The following is a 26,037-nucleotide window of genomic DNA, read 5'->3' as shown; positions in this document are numbered from 1 at the left end:
GCAGAGCAGCTACTGGAAAGCGGCTGCCCCATCATCACCCTGCTCCACACTGACACTCTCCAGGAGCAGCCTGGGTCCCTGCGCTTCAGCAGGGGTTTATTTTTGGGAGGTTCAATAATGTCCATGGTGCGCCCATCGCTCGCTGAGATACAGGCCCTTTATTTGTATTTATAGGCAAGATTAAATATAAACCTGGCCCGGCTCCAGCTGGCTCTTGTGCCTTTGAGACCGGCATCACCCAGAGCTGCAGAGCCACTGCCCGGGTGGCAGCTTTACAGCTCCTGTGAAATGAATCACATCCCTGGCTGGGGCTGGCACAAGCACTCATTGATGCTCGGTGTTCATGCGGCTCCAGCACACGCCACAGCAGGGTGGCTGGCCTGGGGCTGTGTCCCAGGGTGACTGCTGATGCTCTGAGACGACCCAAGGTGCAAGGCCTGGTTTGGAGACCTGGATCTCCTAACCCAAGGGGAAGAGCCAGGTAAAGCAGCCTGGGACAGAGCAGTGAAGGGTGGGTGCCTCTTGCAGAAGCTGGCCTCTGATAGTGAGATTGGGTGGAGATTCAGCCTCCTTGGTCCACAAAGGGCGCAGCCTGCTGCAGACATGGGGATGGACAGATTTAGATGTACTTTGGTGCAGTTTGGAATGGTTTTATACCTCCGGGAACCCCTCGGTTTGCTTTATTAAAACCCAGTTCCTGTCTCTGCCTTTTGCCACCAGGATCCTTGTGATTACAGGAGGTGCTGCCCAGACCTCAGCTAAAAAGAAGCAGAGGGTCCTTCCTGAGCAATGGAGCTCTCCAGACAAATGTCACACAGTTAAAGGATCCCTGTGTGGTGCAGAGAAGTGCAGCAGTGCTGTTTCTCTTGGTCTGAATGGAGGGTGGGTGGGAGGAAGGCTGGAGGGTGGCAGGTCACCAGAGCAGCAAGCCGTCGAGATGCCAGCAGGGTGACGAAGGAGGGTGAGAACATCCCGACAGCTCTCAGGGTAGGACAACACAGGCAGATCCCTCAGCTCACTTTACAGGAGAGGGGAGCAAAGTCCATGGTAGCGGTGCCCTGGGCCCGGGTTGGAAGTGTTTTGCCAGGACAGCTTTTCCAGGGCTCTCCATTCTCTGTGCCAAGGGAAGATGCTCTGCAGGGTGCCTGGGGAAATGGGGTGCATTAGTTCCCCGGACATTAGAATACCAACAAGCCCCTGCTCTGCTGCATTTCAAGGCCTCTCCTCTCCGTTGGCTCAGAACTCATGTGCACTAGAAAGCATAAATGGTTTGGTTTTGACCAGTTTCAGTAAAATATGGAAGGGAAAAACTTGGATGAGCATAGATGGGAGAAAACGCATTCAGGAGAACTGCTCTTATGAAAACCAAATTGAATATCTCAAAACCCTGAGCATCATGGACAAATGTCTTGAAAACTTGACTCCATTTCCCCCCCAGGTATCTCTTCACAGGTCCACTACAGTTTAGGGTCACTTGAGTCCAAAGCCTCGTCCCCTGGAACCATGAATACCCTCAGCAAACCGCAGCGTGGGGCCTGGGAGTAACGCAACCCACTTGAATGAAGAAATCTGAACACAAATAGTATGTACGCTGCACCACAATTACAGGTAGCGAAGGTATTTGAGGCGGTTGGTAAACATGCCAAATAATAAATAGAGCTATTCAGTCCGCAAACAGCTGCAGGATTATAAATAGGAAAACCTACCCCAGCTGAGACCCAGCAACACGCACACACTAAGGAGGGATTTGTGTGTGTGTGCGTTTTTTGGAGGGAGGTCGAAACTGTTTTGCCCACTCTTTATTTTAGGAAGGTGGAACGTCCCCGGTGGGTTTCAGAAGCTAGCCTCTCGGGTATGCCTTCTCCATGCCAAGACACTGAGTCACGGAGGGATTGCAGGAAGCTGTTTCAGATCCAGACAGGGGATAAAGCAGCTGTAATTGAGGAGCCAGCTGAGCTCTGTCTGCTCAGAACCACACAGCCCCATCCCTGCCCTCAGCTCTACAAGCTGAGAGCTTTGCTCGCTGCCGCTTTCACATGTTCCTTGGTTATGGCTTGGGGTCAGCCTCGTCCACACCTATTCCGTTCTGAATGAGTGCTTGTGTCCGGGCCAAGCCCGGGGTCAGGGAGCGTGCTTGCAGGCTGGAGAGCGCTGTCCTGCCTCCAGTGGGAGCTGACAGTCTCCAGGCACATCTGCTGGACCCCTGGGCCTGCAGGGATGTGTTGCTGCTCTGCAGGCTTCACTTGAATGCATTTGTCCCTCCGTAAGTTTTCAAGGCTGTTTTCAAGGATGCTGCTCCCTCTGCCTTGGCTCCACAGCCGAGGGGTGGGATGGGTGGTCAGGGACAGGACCCTTGTTGCCTCCAGCAGTAACTCTGATAAGTCTCATGAGTCAGATTGTTGGCTCAATGTGCAATCCATGTTTAGGAGGATAATCTTCCTGGCCCAGTTCAGAGGCTGAGATGAATTTCCTTGCTCAAGTCCCCTGCACTCTCCCTCTTGAAAAGCACCCTTGGGGACGGAGACGAGAGTATCGCAGGAGATGGGGATGGGTCAGGGCAGGGGGAGTGCAAGAGATAGATGGAGATGGAGGGTGTTAAGGGATGGTGAGGACTGGAGGTGGGAGCACAGCACAGAGAGAGAAGAGGGGGAGCACTGAAAGGAGACATGAGGACAGAGGAAGGAGTTCTCATTTTGAAGGGAAAGGGAACAGAATGGAATGGAACAGAAGAGAAATCTAAGGAGGATGGAGAAGAAGAAATGACCAAGGAAAGATCAAGCCAGCCCAGGGATTAGCTGGGGGGGGTTGTTCACTGTAGCCCCTGCTTGGCAGCTCGGGGTGCAGAGGGAGGGCCGCCGGGTGCTGCTCTGCAGGGCTTTGGGTCACTCTGACAGCAGCACCACTCACCACAGCCTGGGGAGCACGTCCTGGGCTGCAGCCAGGCCCTGGGCAGCGCTGGGGGCAGAACTGTGCAGCGCCAGTTTCAGTGCCCTCAGCCCGTTGGGGTGGGCTGGGGCTTTACAAGGACAAGGAGCTGCTTTGGGAACAGTCTGACTCAGGAATCCCGGCTTTTTTCTTTCTCCCCCCCCCCCCCCCCCCTTTGTTTTGCTGTTCTCTCCCCCTCCTCCTTTTTCTTTGTCTGCTAATGCGCAGCAGATGGGAGGAAATGCCATTTTAAATGCCACAGCATCCTGATGAAACTCGATGGGTTATGGCAATCTCGGATGAATCATGGCATTGTTTTGTGTACATGGCCCTGCTGCAGCTCGGCCTCGCTTGGGCATCTTTGTGCCTGCAGCTTTGCTAATCCATGTTGGGTTGCTGAGGGATCACCCCAGCAGGTGCCCCCCAGGACCTGGGTGTTATTAATTAATAAACCAGCCTCATTTTGGAGGCAAAACTGAGCCCAAAGTGCATTATTGCTTTATCAGTGGTGGAACCAGCAGCCAGCTTTGAAACATCTGGTCCATGGTGCCTTTGGGGCCGTGGGGGTTATAAATCACGCTCCATTCCCATGTTGTGTTTATAGGCTTTCCACACAAGGTGGAAGAACAGGGTTGAGAGAACCCAACCCAGCACAGCCCAGCCCTCCCCACCACCTCCAGCTTAGCCCATGGTCCCTCTGGGAAGCTGGGCTGTGTCCCTGTGCTTCATCCTTTGCCCCACAGCTGGGATGGATCCACAGAGCCAAGGTTGAGGTGGGTTTCTGTGATGTAGCCGCTTGCTGACAGGGCTTTGCTTGAGGTGATCCAACCGTTTCATCTAAGCCATCAGGCAGGAGTTGGATAATATTGACTCACTCGCTGGCAGCTTGCTGCCAGATGAGAAGGAACAGCTCAGGAATTAAAAAAGTAGTAATAAAATACACACATCCCAACAGCTCCATCACTGAACCTCGCAGCGAGCCAGCCCTCTCAGCTTCAAACTCAATAATCGTGGGGGGAAAAGTCACCTCTAAGCCTGCAGAATATAAAGCAGCCTTTTAATTTCAGTAGCTGAAAGAACAGATTTGAGAACTCCAACGAGCAGAAGACGTGACATTAAAATTTGGTTGCAATATGCTTAACAGTCTCGATTGGAAGTGTATATCTGCTACGTCTAACTGCTTGTGTCTACTGCCGTGGCAGTTACTCAGTGCTGGCACAGGAGCATTAAGCCGTTTAATTCCTCTGTTTTTTTGGTTGTAACTCTAACATACATGGATGCAGTGAGCAGAAGGGCTGTTATGAATCAACCCCCATCCCAGCCCTGCTGTCCCCCAGGCTCTTGCTCTCATTTGCAAGCATATCCCTGTTAAAAGGCCTGGCAGGCTCATGGCGTAGCACAGCCAACACCAACAGCCACAACAGCTCCGCTGTGTTTATCCAGATTCCAGCAGCTGTACCTGGGAGGAGAGGGAAGGGGTTGTGTCTGCATTCATGAAGCCGTAGGTCTGAGGTATTACTTTTCTCCCATCAGGCATCCTTTGCTGCTTTAATAAGTCAAAAGCAGTGCAGCAGGAAAAGGAGGGGAAAGAGGGAGTGGGAAGAGGCTGCTCACACCAGGGTCATACTGTGAACCTGTGCTATGTCTTGTGCCCTTCCAGCATCCTGTGCTTTCTCAGCTCAATTCTGACCAAAGCAAAACCCTTTCTCCTGGTTCAGTGTCCCAGGATAAGCCTGAGAGAGGATGAACAAGCCCTTGTTTCTCAGCAGTAAGCTGATGAACTAACAGAATGGGTCACCCAGGGAGAGTTCGCTGTGAGGAGCATCACTGTGTGTCCCACTTCCCTGCCCTGTCACCCATCCTGGTGTGGGCTCAGCCATGTGCTGATGGTGGAGATGCAGTGATCTGAAAACAGGGAAAAAAAAGAAGAAAAAATAAGGAAGACCTCTTTCTTTCTGATGGTTTCTGGTTTGTACGTTACTGCCCCTGGTCCCCTTGTGCCTGAACAAGCCTGGTGGGCACAAGGAGAGCACCAGTAATAGGCTCTTTATATGTGCTTATTTCGTTTAGCACATCTCAGTGAGAGCTTTAGAGTTGTTCTTACAGTGATTGCTTTCACTGCTTATGGAGAAAGCCACAGTAGTTAAAGGGAGTGGACAGATGCCAGGTGCATTAGTGCTATTTGCAATCATGGAGGGCCCATTTGTTAGGTGTTTTGCCTCAGGACGTGGGACCCACCAAAAGTCTACCCTTGTTTGGGCAGGGCTCAGTCTGAAGGCAAGGAAGACCTGCATGTGCACATCCAGCATGAGCTTTGCATCGTGCTGTAGTGGCGCCAGACCTTCTTGATGCTTGTGGCATGAGGAGCTGGGGCTGGGGTGATGGCCCTGCTTACAGCATCCTCATCCTCCATGAACATGAGTGCCGAGCCAGCCTGAGCCCTGCACAAGAGAGGCAGCCACAACCCAGCACAGGCAAATCCTGCTGGACATCCCTCCTTTTGGGTCTGTTTTGAGGTGGCTTTCCCTCTCCTGATGGGGGATTTTGCTGTGAGGTGATATAGCACATGAGTGGTGTGTGAGCTGACTCGAGGAGAGCAGTGATGCCCCACTCCTCCCAGCACAAGGATGTCCTCTGAGGCACTGGGAGAACCACCCTTGAGCCATTACCTGACCACCCTGCTCCCTGCCAGATGAGGAGTGGGCAGGATACAGAGCTTGTGCTCCTGGTACCCAAAATTGTCTTGTCTTTGGCTTTCCGGGCAGGCTGTGGAACACTCTGCCTCTGCTCAAGTGGGATGCAGCCCCACGCTGGCTCCAGCCACATTCTCCGGTTTAGTGTGACTTTGGTGTACCAGAATAGCTCGAGTTTCATGCAGGAACAACACGTACACATGTGCTTCTGTAGAAGTAAGAAGTTCTTTACTGTGAGGGTGGTGAGGCACTGGAGCAGGTTGCCAAAAGAAGTGGTAAATGCTTCATTCCTGGCAGCGTTCAAGGCCAGGTTGGACAGAGCCTTGGATGTCATGGTCTAGTGTGAGGTGTCCCTGCCCATGGCAGGGGGTTTGGAACTGTATGAGCTTTAAGGTCCTTTCCAACCCAAACCGTTCTGTGATTCTATGAAATAACACGGGAGAGGACCGGGATTGGATCTGCGCTGGTGCAGACAGCAGAGATGGGCTCTTGCAGCAATGTTAGTCCCTGTTCTCCTGGCCTTGCCAAGGGGACAGCGCAGCCAGAGATGCCTGTTAATCTGTGTATGACAACAGTACATGGGAATTGCAAACAGATTCTTGCCTTATCTTGCTCGAGGGTTATTGCAGTACAGGGATTTAAGTTGGCTTTTCTGCCAAAGCATGTATGCAGCTATTCAGAGATTCCACCAAAGCACATATATATGTGCTTCTCTTGGAAACAGAAAAAAAACATTATCCAAAAAAAGCCCTACACTGTCATTAATCTCCGGGGTTTTATCCATGTTTCATTAGGAATCTGGACATACTTGAAATGGCTTTCAGATAAAGCTGAATGAATCTCCCTCTGTCTTAGAGGCTGGTGTGGCTTAATTTCCTAGCGGAGATTTGGCTGCTTTGGGAATTGGGTAGGAGATTTCCAGCACCTAAACTGGGAAGGAGGGAGTGCCTTGAAGCAGCCCCATCTGAATGACTCGCAGATGCTTTCAGTGGCTTGCTGGGAGCGTGGGGGGAGCAGGGGCGTCCGGATTGAGAGAAGCTCTTCCTTGGCCAGTATTGAACCAGATGGGCAAGAATTAGCTCTTGAAATGAGTGATTCACAGTGCAAAGAAGCGGGAGAGCTCATCCTCCAGGAGCAGCCTTCCTGAAGCCCCGGGAGCAAACAGCCAAAGCAGGGATGCTGGAGCAAGGAGCAGGCTGAAGGCACTCCCCTGCCTTCCCTGGAGCAGAGGTCCTGGATGTGGCCCCTCAAAGCCACAGCAAGGCTGCCGGCCCTTGTAAGCCACAAGAGGGTGACAAAGTCCCATCCTGTGCTGTGGTGGCCATGGACAGACCCAGAGATGTCCCTGGCTGGCAGAGGACAGCAGGGCCTCTTGGAGACCAAGCCAGGCTTGGCAACCAGAGGCTCTTGGGAAGTCCTTGCTGAAGTCCTAGATGGGAGAGATGCTGGCTACAAATGGGATGCTGGTACTGAGGAGCAGGGGACTTTATTTTCACCTGGCTTTAGTTAGCACCAGTGGTGGCATTGACAAACCATTCCTGTTGCCGAAAGAGGGGGAAGCTCCCCAAAATCACTGTAGCAGGCAGGGAAAAAAACCTTGCCTTTGATCCCCATTGGCGATCTAATGTGAAGCCCCCATTTCGGAGTAATTTTGGAGCACTGCTCAGTAACTGTCCAGTAAGTAACTGCTCCCAGAGCATCTGCACCACGTGGAAGTAGTACTGAGCAGGGAGGATGCTCCTGCTCCGGCCATGTCTTTTGCCCCCGTGGGGAATCTGTTGCAGCTCCCAGCCCTGTGCCCTTCCCTGGGGAAAAGCAGTGGTCCTCGCTGCCTCTGCACTCTCCGCCTGCCTCCCTGGAAGCTGCAGCATCCCCCTGGAACACTGTGTGGGCTTCTTGCTAGACGTTCTTTGCAGTTTTGCTTTGAGAGGGACAGCCCGTGTTCCTGAACAGCAGCCCAAGGCACTGCCCGAGACAGGAGATTCAAGTGTTCTGGGAGGTATCCAAGCTGGAATCTTGTCCTCTTCTTATCCCACGAGGCCTGGACAGTGGTGGTGTGAGCTTGACAACAAAACCGACCGTGAGCTCCAGCCAGCTCCCATGTAACTTCATCTGTTGCTGGGATGGGAAGAGCCTGCAGTGCACCAGACAGGAGGGTGGCTCTGCCAACCTCTGATCTTATCTGCTGATGGGAGCAGTCTGTGGAGGGAGCTGGCTGTGCCTCCCTGGCCCTGATGGCCTGCCTAGCCCTGTTTTCCCATGGAGCATGACTTCATTTCACCCCTGATGCTATTGCAGGAGCATCTGTGTGCACCAGTGCATGTATATTGGGATGTGTATTTGCAGATCCCCTCACTCCCATCTGTTTCTTATGCTGCTCTTGATAGAAAGACCCCTGTGTGCTTCAGGGGACCAGGGATGTGGGATGCTGGGATGCGGCCATGCAGTGTGATGTGAAGGAGGGTGTGTGTCCAGGTAACACAGGCTCTCTTCTTGCAGCTGCAGCTTCTGCCCTGAGTTTATACCCCAAGGAGGTTCTTCTATTTTCTCTTTAAACATTAGAAGTAATTGGAAGCTGCTTATGAGTAATCGCTTGGACTTAACAGTCTGGTTTCATTTAAGTGGTCAGTCTGAAACACCGGATGATTTGGTAAGGAAAAAAGTAAGAAAGACTCCTTCTCTTCCAGGCTCCCTGGAGCTTCCATGAGGTTAAACCCCACCTTTCCTCACCCACCCGGGACTCGCTGTGAAGACCTCTCCGAGGCAGGAGGGTGAAAACATCGCTTCCCTTGGGAAGAGTGGTATGAAAGAGGGGCTGGCTATGCTGAAACCATGGGGTTTGGTGGGGAACAGCTCATCCCACACTATCTACAGTCCCACAGCAACAGGCAGAAACATTTGCTGCCACTTCCCAAGCCAGAACCATGGAATAAAGCCGGCTGCAATGCTGAATGTTACAGTTCTCAGTGAATCTTGTGACAGCGAATCTGCCTTGGGCTTCAGTCTCTAAGCTGCCCTTAATACCACAAAAATCCCTGCAAATTTCTTGTTGTCTTTGGCCGTGCAAACGCCACGCTCTGCTGCAGTGTCGATGGCAAAGGAGATTTTGGAGGCCTTGGCCGCGGCGGCGCTGGTTTGGATGAGCCAGCGGCAGGGAGCGGGTGGAGGGAACAGGCTCCGTTTGGTGTGTTCAGCACATTTTGTCAGCTTACCCGATCCGTAGGCAGATGAAACAGTGCAAGTCAGGCAGGGTGAGAAGAGATTTCCCAACAGGGTAAGCAAGCATTTGGAGACAGGAGGAGTGTGGGAACTGCAAGGGAAAGGAAGTTTTGGGACCTGTGGCTGGGGAAAGCTTTGTGCCCTCCCTGCCCATAGGGATGTAGGGCTGTGGGACAGGACTGTGTAGACCCAGGTGGCCTCTCCAGAATCCCCCTGCACAAGCTCTGTATTTGCCTTGCTGCTCCTTGACACGGAGCCACATCCTGATGCGTACCAGGGATGTGATGCTGAGAGGCTGGACCTTGCAGCCCTGTGCTCTGGTCACCTAGCAACTGTGCATCGGATCGCACGGCAGCGCTAAATCAGTGGTGTTCGGCAGGACCATGAACCCTGCTGGGCCCCACATCCGCATCCCTGCAGCTGGAGCCTCGGCTCCTGCGGCCCGTCACGTGCTGCCAGGGCAGCTCCATAATCCGTGTTCATGCTTCCCCCTTCCCAAATCCCTCTCCTCATCCTGGATTTAAGCCAGTCCTGTGGCACCCGGTGCACTGGGAGCTGCTTTCAGCCTGTTTGAGAATCAGCTTCATCCAGGGCGGGATCCCGACCGTGCTTTGGCTTGGTTCCTGGGGCTGATCTACACCCCTGCTTTCGTTTAGCTGGGTGTTTAGGGGAGCTGAATATGGGTTATACCTTTCCATTTATAGTTTTAGCGAAGCATGATTGGATTTTGCTCCAGTCATTTCTTACCTTGACTAAAATGTCGGTTTTGAAGACCTATTATTAGTGATTTTGTATAGCTTCTGGATTACTGCAGCTAATCATGAATCACCCTCTGCAGCACTGATATAGGTATAGCCACCCAACAGCCACCCTGTAAGTTATGCCTGCGACTGAGAGCAGAAAACCCTTGATGGTAAAAGGGGTGGGCTTGAAACAGGGAGATGGCATTCCAGATCTGGTGTCTGGAGCACATTTATCTGCCATCCTTGCGTGCAACAGGACTCCCTGTGCACATGCTGTGGCTCAGATCCAGCTCCCAGCACCATCCCGGGACTTTGCTTCCAGCCCCTTCCCCTCAATTTTCCTCCTTGCTGCCCATGTTTCCTTGCAGGGTCCCCCAGAGCTGGGTTTGGTGCTTTCTGTTTGGGTAACCCCCATTTCTTTGCTCAATCTGGTGGGCTTACAGCTGCCTGCGCTGGAGTAAATACAGCTCATGCCAACCCACAGCTCCAGGAGGAGGCTGCTCCAGGCCCCTCTGCTTTGGAATGGAGTTATTTCCATGTATCAGTCTCACTGCAGAGTAGAGCTGCAAATGCAATGTGCTGCCCCCAGAGAATCACTTCTGGAGTTTTTCATTCAAGTGAACTACTCCACTGTGCTCCCCACTAAATCCAGCTGACAGAAACTGGGATTTCTTTTCCTTTTGCTCTTTTTCCTGTTCAAAAGGGAGGTATTCAAGCTCCAAAGTTTAATCCTAGATTTCTCTGCTGATGGAAGTCATTGCACAACTAGGAAAGGAAGCTCTGGTATGCTTTGGGCATGACTGATGCAGCAGCACGGCTATCCTGGACCTCTTCTCTTCTGGTTCAGGTCCAGAAGTCAGACTGGTCTCTGGGTTTAAACAAGGACTGTCTGGTTTGACTCATCTTGGGAAGCAATAGCAGTGACAAGGCTGATGCATAAAATCCCAGGGCAGAGGGGAATGCAAACACTGAGCATTCAAAGCTCCATCCATTCATACCTTGCTTTCTACCCATATAAAATGTGGGCACCCTGGGCCTTCGAAGAAACTTCAGAGGAGGCAGCACACCCTCTCCTGTTAGCAGTGAAGGCTGATGAATAATAGAGTGGACTCACCCACTCGTGCTTTAATCTGTCATGTTCTATGGAAATTAAGCCTTTCTCTTACAAGAAGGCAATTTGTGCTCTTGGCATCCTCAGCGAGAAAAGAGCTCTCATCTCTCCTGCTGGATTATTGATACCTTTTGTATTAAGTAATGCGATGTCTAATTGGGCTCTGCCTGTTCTGAACTGCTCCCCAGCCTGTGCTCAGCAGAGCAGAGACCTTTAGAGAGGGTGGCAGCACCCGTGCCCTGGGGAGAAGCAACCCCTGGGATGCGAAGGGAGCACATCCTGGGTACACATGCGGCTGTTCCCCCTGCTGTGGTGCAGGTGGGAGCACGGCTGGCACAGGCAGGTGTGTTTTCTTTGCTCTGAACCAGGGCTATAAACAAGCAGGGAGCTCAGAGCATCCTGCCCTGCCCTGCTGCAGCTCCCCCGGCGAGAAAGGGTTCCTTGTCTGGAGCCAGTACCTGAGCCAAGCCGGGGAGTGCCGGCTTCATCCCCCTCCTCCATGCCTTGGCTTGGGGCTCTGGGCAGGCATCCTGGCCATCACATCTCCTGCCAGCCAAAACCCACTGCTGCCTTTGAAGAGGTTGCACCTGAAATGGGAGATGGGAGCTAAGAGCAGACAGGAGACAGGAGGCTGCCCAGCCCTGGGGAGTGGGTGGCTGGTCCCATGCTGTGGCTTGGGAGGGGAGCCAGTACCCTGGTTGGGTGTTAAGAGGAGGTAGAGGTGATGGGGCTGCTCCTATGGACCCAGCAGTGTGCCTGGTCCATGGGTCCCTGCCTGCCATTGCTGCTTCTAGGAGAGCTGCCTTCCTAGGGTTAGTGATGGAGCTTATCTCGTGGTGAGGGTGAACAGCCTTTGGCTCTGCCAAAGGCACCAGTGTTCAGCCTGGTGTGGCTATGGGATGGAGGGATGTTTGACACCGGTGCTGGGAAGAATTGCTCTTTCTTCCCAAGCCCAGGCAAGGCTGCAGGAGATGCGAGCATCTTGCATGCTTTGAGGATTGAGGAGTTTCTGTGTATCCCATGATAAATCATGTCAGGAATGAAGGTGGGGAGTCCAAAATCAATAAGCTGGGGAAGCTGATGTTAGGGTCACAGAGTATCGCTGCCAGAAACCAACTATGCTAAATGCTTAAATCCTTCCTTCCGCTGTCTTGGGACCTACTCCTCTGCTTCAGAGATAGCCAGTCCACTGAGGCCAGGAGACCTTAGCAAAGGTCAGTCCTTCTGGAAGAGACGTGTGTTGAGGCAGAGCAATATCAGGATCCTGAGCCATGAGAGCCCAATGGGATTCAGCGCAAATCCACCTGCCCGGTGTGCTCTCTAGCTTTCCATCTCTATCACACAGGCAGGTTCCTCACCTCCAGCCTGTCCTGCTTGCAAAGCCAGGCTGAGGTTGCTTCCCCTACGTTCTCCCCACATCCTGTGGGGATCCATGTCCCAGCACATCCCTGACTCACATCAACTGGGAACTCTCCATCCATCACGCGAGCAGCAGGGCTCTGCTGGGAAGCTGCAGTGGGATGCGCCTTGATTCCAGGGGTGTGGATTTTGGGCTTGGGAAGGGGGAGCAGGATGAGGAGGGAGAGCACCCAGGCGATGTGGAAAGCTTGCCATAAGGCATGGGAAGAAAGGAGCGGTGCCAAACCCATGGGCTCCTTTCCAGCTCTTCCAAGCAAGCACGCCAGTCGTTAGAGAGAGGAGAGGAGAAGGCGGCGAGCTGCAGTTTCCCGGGAAGTGGGGAACGGCGAGGGGAGGAATATCAGATGGAGGAAGGGGAGCCGATGGACTGAAGTCTCCTGATTGAAGGGGAAGGAGGAAAATCAAACACGAGCAGGAAGGTGTTGAAGCCATTTCATGGCAGAATTTGCAGAATCATTGAGATGTATCCTCAGTGACCAAAACTGGAAGAAAAATTCCTTAACTAAAGAGCCGAACTGCTCTAATTTAGGGATTTTATTTCATATTTCACTAGTGCTGGGAGACTGGGAAAGGAGGAAGGCGAGCTGCAGTGTTTTGATTGGGAACAAATCCTCGCCAAGCCCAACATGTGTTGTTAGAGGCTATGGTTTACATTAGAAAAGACTCTAATATTGTGCTACGGCTTCTAAGTGCATTTTGATGATGATGATTATTTTCAACTGCGCAAATGGCAATGAAATACGGGCAGGGTATTGAAAAAAAGAGGCTGTTTGGCTCCAAGAGCAACATCCAGCAGTGCTGCTGAGCCCTTGACAGAGCCACGGCTGATGCTCTCCTCTCTGCCCCCATAATGTGCTACCCTGGGGCTTTGGCAACCAATGCCATGGCTGCTGCTGCAGTGCTCCTCATTCCTTTAACGATCATGAGGGTTGCATAAGCAGGAACCAATGCACATTTGCTCTTTTCTCCTCCCTTGGCTCCAGCTTCCAGAAAGAACATTATGGTGTGTTCAGAAACCTCTGAGTTCCCCCAATCCAAGCCCCATCCCTGTAATCTGGTTGAGGTCTCGCCTCAATGGTTGCTGCTACAAAATCATCTTCTCCCCACAGGGTCCATTGTGGCCAGAGGCAGGGAGGTGCTGGGCTCGGAGTGGGGAAAATGAGGTCCTGGAGTGGGAAAATGTGATTTTTAGGGGATGTCAGGGAGGAAACAGGTCCTGGCACTGCCTGGCAGAAGTGCTGCCTGCCTGTTGTGCACCAGGGAGGGGAGATGGTCACAAGAAAGACATCAGGGGAGCAGAGTGCTCATGGCAGAGAGAAGACCAGGATAGAACCATGATCCATCCCTAGTCCAAGGGCATGAAGACTGGGACCTCTTGGAGGCTCCCAAAGTCAATAGAGAGACGTTCACCTCCAGCTTGGGACCATCGATGCCTCGAGCCTCCTTCCTTCCCCATGCATCTCCTTGCCTCTCCCTCCTCTGAGCCCTTCTTCCCCACCTTCTAGACAAAATAACAAGCTCTCACCATTCCTGGGACTGCTCCCTTCTTTTCCAGACTTGCCTGGGCTCTTTCATCGTGCCAATAAAAAAGTAAATGCATCACACGTTGGCCGGGGAGAGCGGAAACCCTTAAACATCTGAGAGGCGAGAGCGACGTGCTGTGTTTTCTCGAGGCCGGGCTTGGCTCCCCAATGCCCCGTTAGGTCAAATGTCTTGCTCTGAAGAAGGAGAGAGGGGACTTATTAAAACCCTTTCATATTTCTTATTTTTAAGGTCCATTTCGACAGGCCCGAGGCCAAAGCGTGAGGGGGAAGGGCACCGTGCAAACAGATTGTGCAATATTTGCCTTGCACAGAGCTCCCATTGTAAAGCCTGGGAGTTCTGCTTTCAATAATTCCCCTGCCATAATGCCCCATTGATGGAGAGAGAAAGGCAGCATTGAGGGCTGAAGGGGCTCCAGCCCCTGGAAGGGTTAAAAAATAAAGAAAAGGGGGGGAAATAAGGGGAAAAAAAGAAGTAGAAGATTTGAAGCTTGGTTTGAAACTCTGCTGTGTGGCCTCGTGGCACATCGCAGGCGCTGAGAAATATGTGGAGCCTGTTTGCATAACCCCGCTTGGAGCGAGTGCTTTCGGAGCCAAAACACAAGTGCGGCCGGAGCCGGGGGGCAGTGGGGAGAAACAAGCAGGAAGGGCTGTGTTTGTTTTCGTTCTTGCCCCAGGCCACATGAAATTAATGAAATAAAAAAAAGGGAATATTCAAATATTTGGTTAAAGAACCAGCTGTGCGAATGCGGGGAGCTCTGCCAGCTGCAGGGACACGCAGGGACCAGGCAGTGGTCAGGGTTTGCTGCTTGTGGGTCATGTCACCAGGTTGAAATGCATCAAAAAGGGCATTTTGGGCTTTGGCTGATGGGTTTATCCCATCTGCTGTGTGATTTCTTGGAACGGGGGGCTTGCTTCTAGCTGGGAAGGGTTTGCGGATATGTGGAAGTGCTGGGTTGGGGTGCAGTGGGTGATGCTGTGGGATGGGGAAGCTTGGCTGGGGTGCAGTGGGTAATGCTCTGGGATGAGGAAGCTCAGTTGGGGTGCAGTGGGTGATGCTGTGAGACGGGGAAGCTTGGCTGGGGTGCAGTAGGTGATACTCTGGGATGGGGAAGCTGGGTTGGGGTGAGGTGGGTGATGCTCTGCCCACAGAGCCACTGCTGGGTCTGTAACCAGCACCCAGCTCCCCAGACGGGACTCCCCATCCCCTTGAACCAATAAAACCGCCATGGGTCAGGCTGGGAGTGAGGTTCAGTGTCTTCTGTGTCAGCAGCTGGTGTATGGGGAGGAACGGGGCTGTCCTCGCCTGGGCAGATGCAGGACTGAAGCAGGCAGGGTCTGCCGGCTGGCTCAGCATCCATGGCCAGGCTGGCTGCCAGGGGAAACCTCCCTGTTGTGCAACGTGCTGGAGCTCTCCAAGGAAGCTCCTGGCTCATGAGACATCTTTGAGCAAGGCTGGACGAGTGACTGCCTGGAATGAAGAGCAGTGGGGAGGGAGGCGGCAGGCCTTTTTCCATCCCTAGACCTTGGGATGCATTAATCACCCACAGAGCAGCCATGTGGCTGGCTTGAATCGTCCTGACCCAGGAAAGGGTTGTCATTTCTTCCTCTTCCTCCTCCTCCTCTTCCCTGCCACCTCCTGCCTCCCCACCAGATGATTTCAGGGACACGGATTTGAGAGTCCCATTGCACCCCATTGTTCCTGGGAGCGAAAGCATTTCCATGTGCCATTTGATGCTTTTTACCTTCTTATCATGCCTTGGAGGAGAACCCATCATCCCCTTCCTGGGAGGTGTCTATGTGCTGGGACCCAGCTGGCTGCCCCAACCCTTCAGAGCAGGGTCAGTGCCACCAAACTCACTACTGATTCACCATCTGGCCCTTGGGAAAGCCCTGAGCTGAGTTAACCCTGCTCTTTGCTCCCAGACCTGGGACCAGCTCGGACCCTGCATCGATTTCCATGCAGATCCAGGACCCAGGAGGTGCTCAGCTCTGCTCTTTCTCCTTGGAGGTGGGCTCCAGCCCCACTTCTGTGGCCAGAGAATCCCTTCTGCTGCCCCCGTCCTGCACCTCCCTTCCCATGCCGAACAAGACACAGCTCATCTGTGGTCTGTGCTGCTTCAAACACACTTTCTCTGCCTCATCTCAGCCCTGACATCTCCAGTTTCCTCTCTAATCTGTGCTGTTCACCCAAACTGACTATTATTTATGTATTTGGAAAGAGCTGTGATTATAAACCATGGTGATAACTCTGTCTCTGCCCCAAGGTTTGCATGGAGCCATGTCTGTGGGGCCACAGACTGGGATGCTCAGGGAGCCCTACAGCCCCTTGAAGGGGGGCACAGAGGGGTCTCCCTGGGTAGCAGGGACCCATTGGGAACCATGGAGGAATAACAGGACCCAGCAGCTGGGGATCCCAAACTACCTCTCTTCCTATTCAGTCAGGTCCAGATTTTGCCAAGAGGAGGGAACTGTTTAACGCTGTCAGGGGAGAAGAGGGAGACGTGAGGGAGGCAGGCGAGTGGTGGGAAGGAGCGAGGAGAAGGGAGAAGAGAAGCAGGCGTAAGAAATGAGTGATGAAGCCCCAGGGATTAATCAAACCTCACTGAAAGGCTCAACCCAGCCCTGCCGTGCTCCTTCCAGTGAGCCGGGGCTGCTGCCAGCAGGGAAGGAGCAGCCACCCATCCCTGCCTCCCACCCCCCTGCTCCCCATCCTGAGCCCCCAGGCTCAGAGCAGTGCCCTGCGTTGACAGAGGGACCTAGTGCACACCAAATCCTGCCCCTGGCTGGCTGTGGCCATGGCCAGTATGAACGGCCCCTCTCTGCCTCAGTTTCCCCACTTGGAAAATGGGTGCAGCAGCACCCAGCCCACTCTGTAGCGCTCTGCATGCCCCTGGGTGCTTTGATTCAACACTGGGGGTGTCCCAACAAGTTTTAGCAGCTTCCCCTTGCCCAGGATTTATTTGGATGGGGATTGGATTTATTTGTTTGGTGATTCTGGCCCCTGCAATCCGCCCCAGGGACACAGCCCTTCCCGCTCCTGTCTGGATGCTGCGGGGCTTGGGCTGAGCATCCCACCCGTGCCATGGTCACACATCTCAGGGCAAGCAGGGAGGGCAGGGTTGGTGGCTCAGGGAACACCACGCTTAGGACCCTGCACTCTCTGGAGCTTCCCAGCTTTTTCCTGGAGCTGCTGAGCTGGGAGGGGCCGAGCCTGCGGCTCCCCATAAACCTGGCGGCTTAGCCCACGTCCCAGACAGATGTTGGGACTCAGTGTTTTGCAGCGGAGGTTGGGTAAAGGAGTGGGACGGCTTTCCTTCCCTGGGAGAGCTCGGAGGAGCGCTCGGTACCCCTGGGCTTGAACTTTAGCACCCTCTTCCGCAGGAGTTGAAAGGAAAGGATCATCGCATCGTGTCGGGATAGCAGAGGAGACGCCAGCTACTTCCTCCAGCGAGGTTTTAATGGGGTCCTTTATAAAGCAGTAACAGCAGCGAGAGAACGCCAGGCGGGCAGGAAGTGTTTGCAGCGCTCGGGATGCTTGGGGATCACGGCGAGGAGCCCGTCCTGCCGCGCAGATGGGTTTGATTGGAGCGGCGCGAGGGTTATTTTCTTTTGACTGAAGGCAACCCAGCCCCGGCGGATTAAAGCTCTTTGTGTGCTCCAGAGTGTGCCTTCCTGGGAGCTGCTCCCGCTAAACCAGCTGCAGGGGGTGCGGGGATCATCCCATAACCTGGGGGGCTCCCCTGCAGGACCGGGATATCTCCTGTTTCTGTGGCTCCCAGACGATGCTGGGACAGTAGCTCCCTTCGCAGGCGTGCTCCGGGATGGCCGTCTATGCCCTCACGGGCTTCTCGCTCGTCAGCCTGCTCAGCTTTGGCTATTTATCCTGGGACTGGATGAAGCCCAGTTTGGTGGCCGACGTGGCCATGGACCCCATGGAGAAAGTGCTGCCCCCCACCTTTTCCAGGCCACCCCACATCATCTTCATTCTGACTGATGACCAGGGCTATCACGATGTTGGGTACCACGGCTCTGATATCCAGACACCGACGCTGGACAGGCTGGCGGCCGAGGGGGTTAAGCTGGAGAACTACTACATCCAGCCCATCTGCACCCCGTCCCGGAGCCAGCTCATAACTGGCAGGTAAGGCTCACATCCCACTTGTGTCCCTCCTCCTGTCCCTTCCTTAGCTCTGAGGAGCTTAACCCCAGCTCACTGCTAGGCAGATGGCCCCGTGTATTGGCAGATGATGGAGAACCTCCAGAGAAGGCATCTTGCTGGCTTTCCTTAGAAGGCTTCATGAGTAAACAGTTGATTTTCTCGTGGGAGATAGTAGCACATGGCAAGGCCAAAAATGCAGATGCTATTGGGTAGAGGGTGTCACTTTGGGTAAAGGTGGTCTCTGGCCATGAGGTCCTGCAGTGCCAGGCAAGGAGCTGCATCCCCTGGCTGTCCCATGCTGCTGTCACACTGGTCCTTGGGGATTTGCTGCTGGGCTATGGGGTTGAAGGATCATTCTCCCCTGCATCTGTGAGTCCCTTGGACTGTGTATTTCCCACTTGTGTGTTCAGTGCTGCATTATCGAGGGCCTGCTGGTTGCTGGTCCATTGCCCTCTCCCATAGCACACAGTCAAATCTCCCCTTACCCTGGGACGTTCTGCCTCCTAGGACAGAAGGGGCTTACCCTGGAGCAGCCTTGGGAAGTCAACACTCACCGTAGGAAGTGCCTATGGATATGGCACTGCAAACCCACAGGAATTGCTGCACAACTCTTGCTTGTGCTGCCCAGCCCTGACAGAGCCCAGCCACCCTCCATGGGCAGGCAGCAGCAGGGATAACTGCTGGTGGCATCCTGGTGGGGCAGCCCAGTGTGCTTTTGAGATGTCTGCTCAGCCCCTCTCTTGTTTTTGCATCTGCTTTTAGTATCATTGAATAGATCAGGACCTCCAGGTCTCTGGTGTGGAGCTTGCTCTACAGGGCTGCCTTGGGTGACATGGAGATCTGTATACATTTGTGGTCTCCAGCACATAAAATGCCATCTCATTCCCACTCAGAGCTGCTCCCTGTCACCATTGGTTCCTCCTGGCTCTTCCCTGGCAGGTACCAGATCCACACAGGGCTGCAGCACTCCATCATCCGCCCTCGGCAGCCCAACTGCCTGCCCCTCGACCAGGTCACCCTGCCACAGAAGCTGCAGGAAGCCGGCTACTCCACACATATGGTGGGCAAGTGGCACCTTGGCTTCTACAAGAAGGAGTGCCTGCCCACCCGCCGGGGCTTCGACACCTTCCTGGGCTCCCTGACGGGCAATGTGGACTATTACACCTATGACAACTGTGATGGACCGGGTGTCTGTGGCTACGACCTGCACGAAGGGGAGGACGTGGCTTGGGACCAGAGTGGGAAATACTCCACCTTCCTCTATGCCCAGCGCGTCAGCAAGATCCTGGCATCCCACAGCCCCAAGGAGCCCATCTTCATCTATGTGGCCTTCCAAGCGGTCCACACGCCTCTGCAGTCCCCCAAGGAGTACATCTACCGCTACCGCTCCATGGGCAATGTTGCCCGCCGCAAGTACGCTGCCATGGTGACGTGCATGGATGAGGCGGTGAAGAACATCACTTGGGCCCTCAAGAAGTATGGTTATTATGACAATAGTGTGATTGTGTTCTCCACCGACAACGGTGGGCAGACCTTCTCTGGGGGAAGCAACTGGCCGCTACGGGGCCGCAAAGGGACGTACTGGGAAGGAGGAGTTCGTGGCATCGGTTTTGTCCATAGTCCCCTCATCAAGCGCAAGCGCCGGACCAGCTGGGCACTGGTTCACATCACAGACTGGTACCCGACTCTCGTCAGCCTGGCCAGGGGCAACCTGAGCAACGTGCCAGGCTTGGATGGATACAACGTGTGGCCTGCCATCAGTGAGGGCAAGGAGTCGCCACGAACTGAAATCCTGCACAACATTGACCCCCTGTACAACCACGCCAAGTATGGCTCCTTGGAGGATGGCTTTGGTATCTGGAACACGGCCGTGCAGGCCTCCATCCGCGTCGGGGAGTGGAAGCTTCTCACTGGTGACCCGGGATACAGCGACTGGATCCCCCCACAGACCCTGACCAACTTCCCAGGGAGCTGGTGGAACCTGGAGCGTCTCACCAATGGCCTGAGGAAGTCCGTGTGGCTCTTCAACATCACCGCTGACCCCTATGAGCGCTACGACCTCTCGGACCAGCGCCCAGACGTGGTCAGGACCCTCCTGATGAGGCTGGTGCACTACAACCGGACGGCCATCCCAGTGCGGTACCCTGCGGAGAACCCCCGAGCACACCCGGACTTCAATGGCGGTGCCTGGGGACCTTGGGCCAGCGAGGATGATGGGGAGGAGTGGGAAGGTGGTGGGGAGCCCCTGAAAAGCAGGAACAAGAAGAAGAAGAAGTGCAAGATCTGCAAGCTGCGCTCTTTCTTCCGCAAGCTGAACACCAGGCTCATGTCCAACCGCATCTGATGGGAGACTCCCCCAGCATTGACCCAGCCTGGCCAGGCTGGAGCTCTGGAAGGCAGTGCCAGGGGGTGGGAGCGAGGGAGAGGGACAGATATGGAGATGGACAACAGTCTCTTACTCTTCCTTAATCCAGGGTTCACCTCAAAACACTTCTCCTCTCTGGCTGGACCAGTGGCAGCAGGGAGGTGGTCCTGGTGGGCAAGGAAGGGTGATGTGGGCTCGGTCATGGTCCTTGGTGATGTAGTGCAAGTCTGCTGAGCTGAGCTGGCCCATGCAGAGCCCCTTCCGAAGAGAGAGACCCTTTTGCCAAGGACTCTGCAGGCAATCACAAGCTTTGATATTGACCATTGCAATGGCAGGAGGAAGCATGAGACCCTGGGGTGGCTCTGCCTGCAGGTCGTCCCTCGTCTTGTCCTTGTATATGCATGCTCCTGACTCTGCCTGCTTCCAGGCGGCTGCTACATTTGCTCTTGCTCCCCCAAACCCAAGACCATGGTGTTTCCCTGTTGTACTTCTTTGTGGAAGGATGGATTCCTGACCATGGACATCAGATCTGAGACTGCAATGGCTGGACTCAGCCTTGCTGCTACAGGAACCATGCCTTCTCCCCTCCACTGGCTTGGGGGACCAGGAGCAGCCCCTGTGAGGAACTATGGCCCATGCAGATGTGGTTGGATGATCTTAGAGGACACATGGTTCCCTATGACCCCACATTTGGGAGGCAGGTTTGTCACAGGTTCTGGTGGATTTCACATGGATCAGCCACCCAGCAGACCCTTCCATCCACAGGTTCTACCATCACCATGTGCACGGCTGTATGCACCCATGCTCCTCCCCATCCATCCCACACATCCATCCATCCAACTACCCCTTCCCTGTGCTGGGGTTAGCCCCATCCCCACATCCCCACTGCTGATCTTGGGGCAGAGGGAACATCCCCAGAAGGTCTCTGCAGAGGCTGATGTGCTGCTCGTTAGCTGCAGGACCCCAAAGCCATGGAGAGGGGCAGGGACAGCTCTTGCCTACCAGCACCACACCACACCCCCTCCCTGCAGATGGGCACCACTCTCCCATCAGCACCAGCACTGAACTGGGAAACACCTCCCCATCATCACCCCCCTGCCATGGGGAGCCAGCCCCTGCGGCAGCTCGGGACCAGCGCCGAGCCCCCCCGCGCATGCGTACGTGTGCTCGGAGGAGAAGCTGGCGAGGATGAAAGAGGGTAAATAGCTCGAAAAGCACTTGGGATGCATGGTGCATTTCCATTTACACAATGTGTTTTACATTTCTCCCCACAGGTTTCTCTTGGTGCAGCGTGTGTAGGCGAAGGCCCTGCTGTGAATTTTGAAAATAGTTATTTTTGTCTCTGGAAAATGAGGCCCGTTAGGACTTGTCAGCTCTTGGATGAGCAGTGTGGGCTTTCTTTTTTATTTTTTTCCCCTCTTTTTTACCCCCCCCCCCTTTCTCTCTCCCTTGCAAAATAACATTCATTTAAAATCTGTCATTGAAAGATGTGACAATTGGCAGCGTGCACGCTGAATACCTTTCAGTGTGCTTTCAAGCCCTGCGTGTGAGAGAGAGGACGGGGATGGGAAGAGAATGCAATGACACATTTGTATTTTTTCCCCCCTTCTTACTCTTAGCTTGGATTATTTGGGGGAATTGGGATTTTCTATAGAAACAAAGAGAAAAAAAAAAGAGAAAGCTGACAGCGAGGCAGAATAGAGGAGACCTCTTGTTGTAGAGATGAGAAGGAGTTTGCGAAGCTGGAGCGTGGCAGTGTGTGCATCTGTCCCAGGTGCTCCATGCACGCCCATCACCGTGCCATCCCGTCGGCCCCCTGCATCCCTAAGGAGAGGTTTCAGAGGGGAACTCAGCTCCTTCATCAGCCCCTTCTCCATCCCTGGCTCCCTTAGCACATTGCTCCATGGAGACCAGTCCCTGCAGCATCACCCCATTGGAGGTGAGCCCCAGGAGGATGCTGCACATCCCCAAACTACCTCAACCGTCCAGCCCGGTCCCATGGGATTCACTCCATCAGTGTGCCCACTGGCAAAGCCAACCAGTTGCTGAATATAAAGCAATGCTTTGCTGAAGAACAGGAGACTGCTGCAGGCTGAGCTGGAGCTGGGCAAGGGGTGATGGCTGCTGGGGGCTCTGGAACAAGGCACTGCAAAGGGAGAACTGATGCCAAAGGGAGCGGGAGAGCGGGGCTGGCCATGGGGCGGCGACAAGGCTTGGGAAACAGCTTTCATTTCCATATTTATATAAATGCATCCAAGTTTAGTCCTTCTTTTATTTTTTTTTTTCTTCAAAAATGGAAATTTCCATGAAAACACATTTGATTTTTCTGCCTTCACTTTTACTAATATCCCCATGACAAGGTTGGCCTGGTCCTGCTTCATTTCCAGTCGCTGGGCTGGTGCCAGGCTCACAGCCTGGCCATAGCGTTGGGTCTGCGTTCTTCTTTTGTTTTAATTAAAAAAAAAAGTTGCATTATGAGTTTTTACAAAAAGAAACAGTTGAAGAAAAGTCTCGGTCCCTGCAAACGACGAGGAAAAGTCAGCAGGAGCATCTCTGAGTGCTCAGTGCAGAGCCTCCAGCCCGAGGACAGCAGTTGTCCTTCACCTGTTTCCAGTCCCGTATTTGAACATTGGCTGTTGCTTGGGTTCCCCATCCCACCACTGCTCATTAATGGTCTCTGCAGGAAAGAATGAAGATTGTGCCCAAATCCTGTGTTTTCGCACAGTTCAAGCCCCTCAGCAGTGCCTGTGCACTCTGGGTACCAAGGGGTTAATGCAGCTGGGGAGGTGCTCGGGTGGTGGAGATGTATTTGCACAGACAGGCTGAGCACACCCCTCCTTCCCAACCACCTTCCAAAGAGCAGTCCAAACCCAAGGCTGTCCCAAACTCCAGCAGGAGCTGGGTGCAGGATGAGGCCCTGCGGAGAGGATGGGGCAGGGGGATGCATCTAGGGCCAGCGGGCTGGGAGGAGGTGAGAGTGGGGTGGGATGGAAGGGCATAAGATGATGACAGAGATGAGGATGAGGGTGGGGATAGGATGGGATGGAATGGGGATGCAGGTGGGATGGAGTTGGGATGGGATAGCGATGCAGGTGGGATAGAGTTGGGATGGGATGGGGATGCAGGTGGGATAGAGTTGGGATGGGATGGGGATGGAGGTGGGATGGAGTTGGGATGGGATGGAGATGGGGACAGTGTAAGGATGAGGATGGGGGTAGGATGGAGCAGGCAGGATTGGAGGTTCCTTTCCAGCCCCACAGGCATCTTCCACTTGGGAAGTAGGTGGAAAGGGGATGGGCATCTTACCGAAATGCCATGGTGGGAGGGTGTCCACCCTGGGCACCTCGTGCTGGGGAGAGGCTGCTCTGGACCAGGGGCTGTATCTCATACCAGGCAGTCGCATCCTTTCTCCTTCCAGGGGTCTGAGGACGAGAGGCTTTGCAGAGGTTTCTCCCCACCCAAAGCCAGCTCCAGGGAGCCATGTGGCTCCTGCTGGGGGTCCCCAGATATTCATGGCCATGTCCGCAGGAGAATCCCTGCCCATGGATCCTGGTGTTTGGGAGAAGGTGGCCTTGGGGACACCGTGTCCCAGCTCAAAGCAGGTTCCTGTGGCTGCAGGAGTGAGCACTGGGACCTGCAGGGACAGGGCACGTCTGCAGACACAACCCTCAATGTAAATCAACTCTTCTTACCATGGTATTTATAATCTTTATCTAAAAATAACCCCAAATTCAGCTTCCCATAGGACAGCAACTGAACATCCCCCAGACCCCAGCTTGTGTGTGAAACTGTCCCAGTAATTCTGGGATGTCTGCAATATGTAATTGGCAGCTTCACTGGTTTTGCATGTGAGGAACTGCTGCAAGCTCCCGGAGGCCCATGAAATGTCCTGGGAGGAGGGGGGAACCTGCTGCAGCCCCCCCCGGACACACTGGTCCTCCCTGAGCCCATCCAGTGCATTTGGGGTTTAGCACCAGACCTCAGGTGCCCATCCTGGGCTGCAGAAACCCGCTGTGTGTGTGTATATTTGGGAGAGCAGGCGGCGTCCCTGGAGACGCAGCCCAGTGATGGAGAGGAGCTGCTGGGGATGAAGGTCTCCATCAGGCGGTCAGACCCGAGCACGGCGGCTTGGCTCTCCAGGGCCCTGCAGGAGCACGTCTTGGGCTGGCCGGGAGCAGAGGCATCGGCCAAAGGGAGACATCCAAAACAAATCCTAGGGCTTCTGGGAAGGGGCTGGAGCTGCTGCCCTCCGCTGGGAGCTGGCGGGAGAGCCCCCAGGCAGAGCGGGACAATCCCGTCCGGAGCTCTGCTCCCCTTGGGTGTTCTCCAGGCACCCGGGAGCGGAGCCGCACAGCGGTTCCCGCTTGGGAAGTGCATCACCGGCAGAGCAGAGCATGTTGAGCACCCAGGAGCCTGACACCCCTTCACCCCCAGGAGGGAGAAAAAGCAGAGGAAAAAGGGGGAAAATGAACAGAGTGCGGGAAGGGAGAAACCTTTCCTAGAAAGCCACATCTGTGCCAGGCAGGAGAAGCCTGGGGAGGGAGGCAGGGTCCCCATGGAGAGCTTTGGCATCCCCCCTGCCCCCTGTGAGGGTGTCGGAGTGCAGAAGGAGCTCTGGAGGGAGGGAAGGAAGGGCCAGGTGCCTCCTCCTGACTGCGGGATCATGTGTGTGGGGCTGAACACATGTGCCAGCCCCAGGGTGGCGCAGGAAGAGGGGGCAGGTCACATTGCAGCGCCCATGGGCACACGTATGACAGCAGAGGCAGGAGCGAGGCGGGGTGAGCTGCCCCCGGGCATCTGTGGGTCTGGTGTGGGGGTTCTTCCTCTTATCCTTTGGCTCCAAGGGGTTGATAGGGGTTGGCAGCATAAAGCTGGAGGAGGAGAACATTCCATGAGCATCCATATGGCTGCAGCAGCTCCCACGGCAGCCCCCTGCCTCCAGGCACAGCTCTGGGTGGGATGAATGAATCCCCTGTCATGTGGGAGCAGGATGGGGAGGAGACGGGCATGGGCAGGGTGGTGTTTTGGGTACCACCACATCCCAGGGCACAGATTGCACACGTATGTCATCCGTGGTGGCCGGTGTGCTCTGCCCATGTGATGGCAAGGCCTTATGGGTCTGGAGTCCGTCGGCCCTTAGGGCACACGGCTGCACGCCCTGTCCGTGCAGTGGGAATTGTGTCCTTGGCACCAGGGTCCCCCTCTGGCTGGGCCATGCAGGAGCGGGAGGCTGGATGCGGGGATGCAAGGTGCGGATGAAGGTGGGTAATGGTGCAATTAATGGAAAAGCCATTAGACCTTTCTCCTCCTCCCCCTCTTCTTCCTCACTCCGCCACTTGCTGTCCTCCTCCACTTCCACCTCCTTTCTTCTCTCCCTCTCTCTGCTCCTCCTTCTCTATCTCCTCTCAAAGATTTCTCCCTATTTTTGTCTGGTTGGAGCCTTTTCTTTTCCTTTTAACCCTTCCATGGCAGCCTGAAAGGGAACTCAATCCATCTCAGCTGCCAAAGGCAATACCCTCCCAGCCAGTGATGGGAGCCCCATCTTTTGGGGTTGTGGTAGCTCCTCCTGCTGCAAAATCATCCAGAAACAGGGCAATAGCTTAGAAGAAATCTCTTCTGGGGGGCTCAGAGGTGGGAAGGTGCATGGGGGGGGGGATGTGTAGATGGAGGAGAAGGTGCTGGATCCCCAGTGGGTGCTGGCAGCAAGGTCTTGGCCCTCATCACTCCACTTTCATTTCCCTTTCTGTGTCTTCTGAAGTTAAAAGTAGCAGCAAAAAGCCTGATGAGGAGGGGGCAGACTTTGCTCCTATCCCATCCTGAGACCCCCAGCATCCCCCAGCACTGCCAGCCCTCCCCTGC

At 54.4% G+C, this 26,037-nt stretch overlaps 3 protein-coding genes across 5 annotated transcripts in view; 2 read left to right on the top strand and 1 right to left on the bottom strand.

The window, feature by feature from the left end:
* Nucleotides 1-26,037, top strand: part of CD74 (CD74 molecule) — a 75,848-nt gene that overhangs the window by 27,253 nt on the left and 22,558 nt on the right. The window lies entirely within an intron of this gene.
* The window catches only part of MYOZ3 (myozenin 3), a 136,996-nt gene that overhangs the window by 99,963 nt on the left and 10,996 nt on the right, over nt 1-26,037 (bottom strand). The window lies entirely within an intron of this gene.
* ARSI (arylsulfatase family member I) lies at nt 16,822-22,440 on the top strand. Of its 2 annotated transcripts, XR_008972196.1 has the most exons (3): nt 16,822-17,795; nt 18,753-20,879; nt 21,453-22,440. XR_008972196.1 is itself a non-coding variant. In XM_057409561.1 (2 exons), exons 1-2 carry the CDS (start codon nt 17,476-17,478, stop codon nt 20,155-20,157), a joined length of 1,725 nt encoding a protein of 574 aa, XP_057265544.1. In that variant the 5' UTR covers nt 16,822-17,475; the 3' UTR covers nt 20,158-22,440. The 2 variants fall into 2 exon arrangements, 1 of the variants encoding a protein (XP_057265544.1); XM_057409561.1 differs by having other exon boundaries at nt 18,753-22,440.

Source organism: Pezoporus wallicus, unplaced genomic scaffold (genome assembly GCF_028554395.1).
Source record: "Pezoporus wallicus isolate ANWC-B61680 ecotype Strahan unplaced genomic scaffold, APGP_CSIRO_Pwel_v1 contig_8166, whole genome shotgun sequence".
Taxonomy (NCBI): Eukaryota; Metazoa; Chordata; class Aves; order Psittaciformes; family Psittacidae; genus Pezoporus; species Pezoporus wallicus.
The sequence above is the reverse complement of the archived record's forward strand: the minus strand, read 5'-3'. Positions and strand labels throughout refer to the sequence as shown.

Coding starts and splice junctions, on each gene's coding strand:
- ARSI (XM_057409561.1), top strand. CDS start 17,476: ATGGCCGTCTATGCCCTCACGGGCTTCTCGCTCGTCAGCCTGCTCAGC. Junction 17,796..18,752: donor AGCCAGCTCATAACTGGCAG/GTAAGGCTCACA, acceptor CTTCCCTGGCAG/GTACCAGATCCACACAGGGC.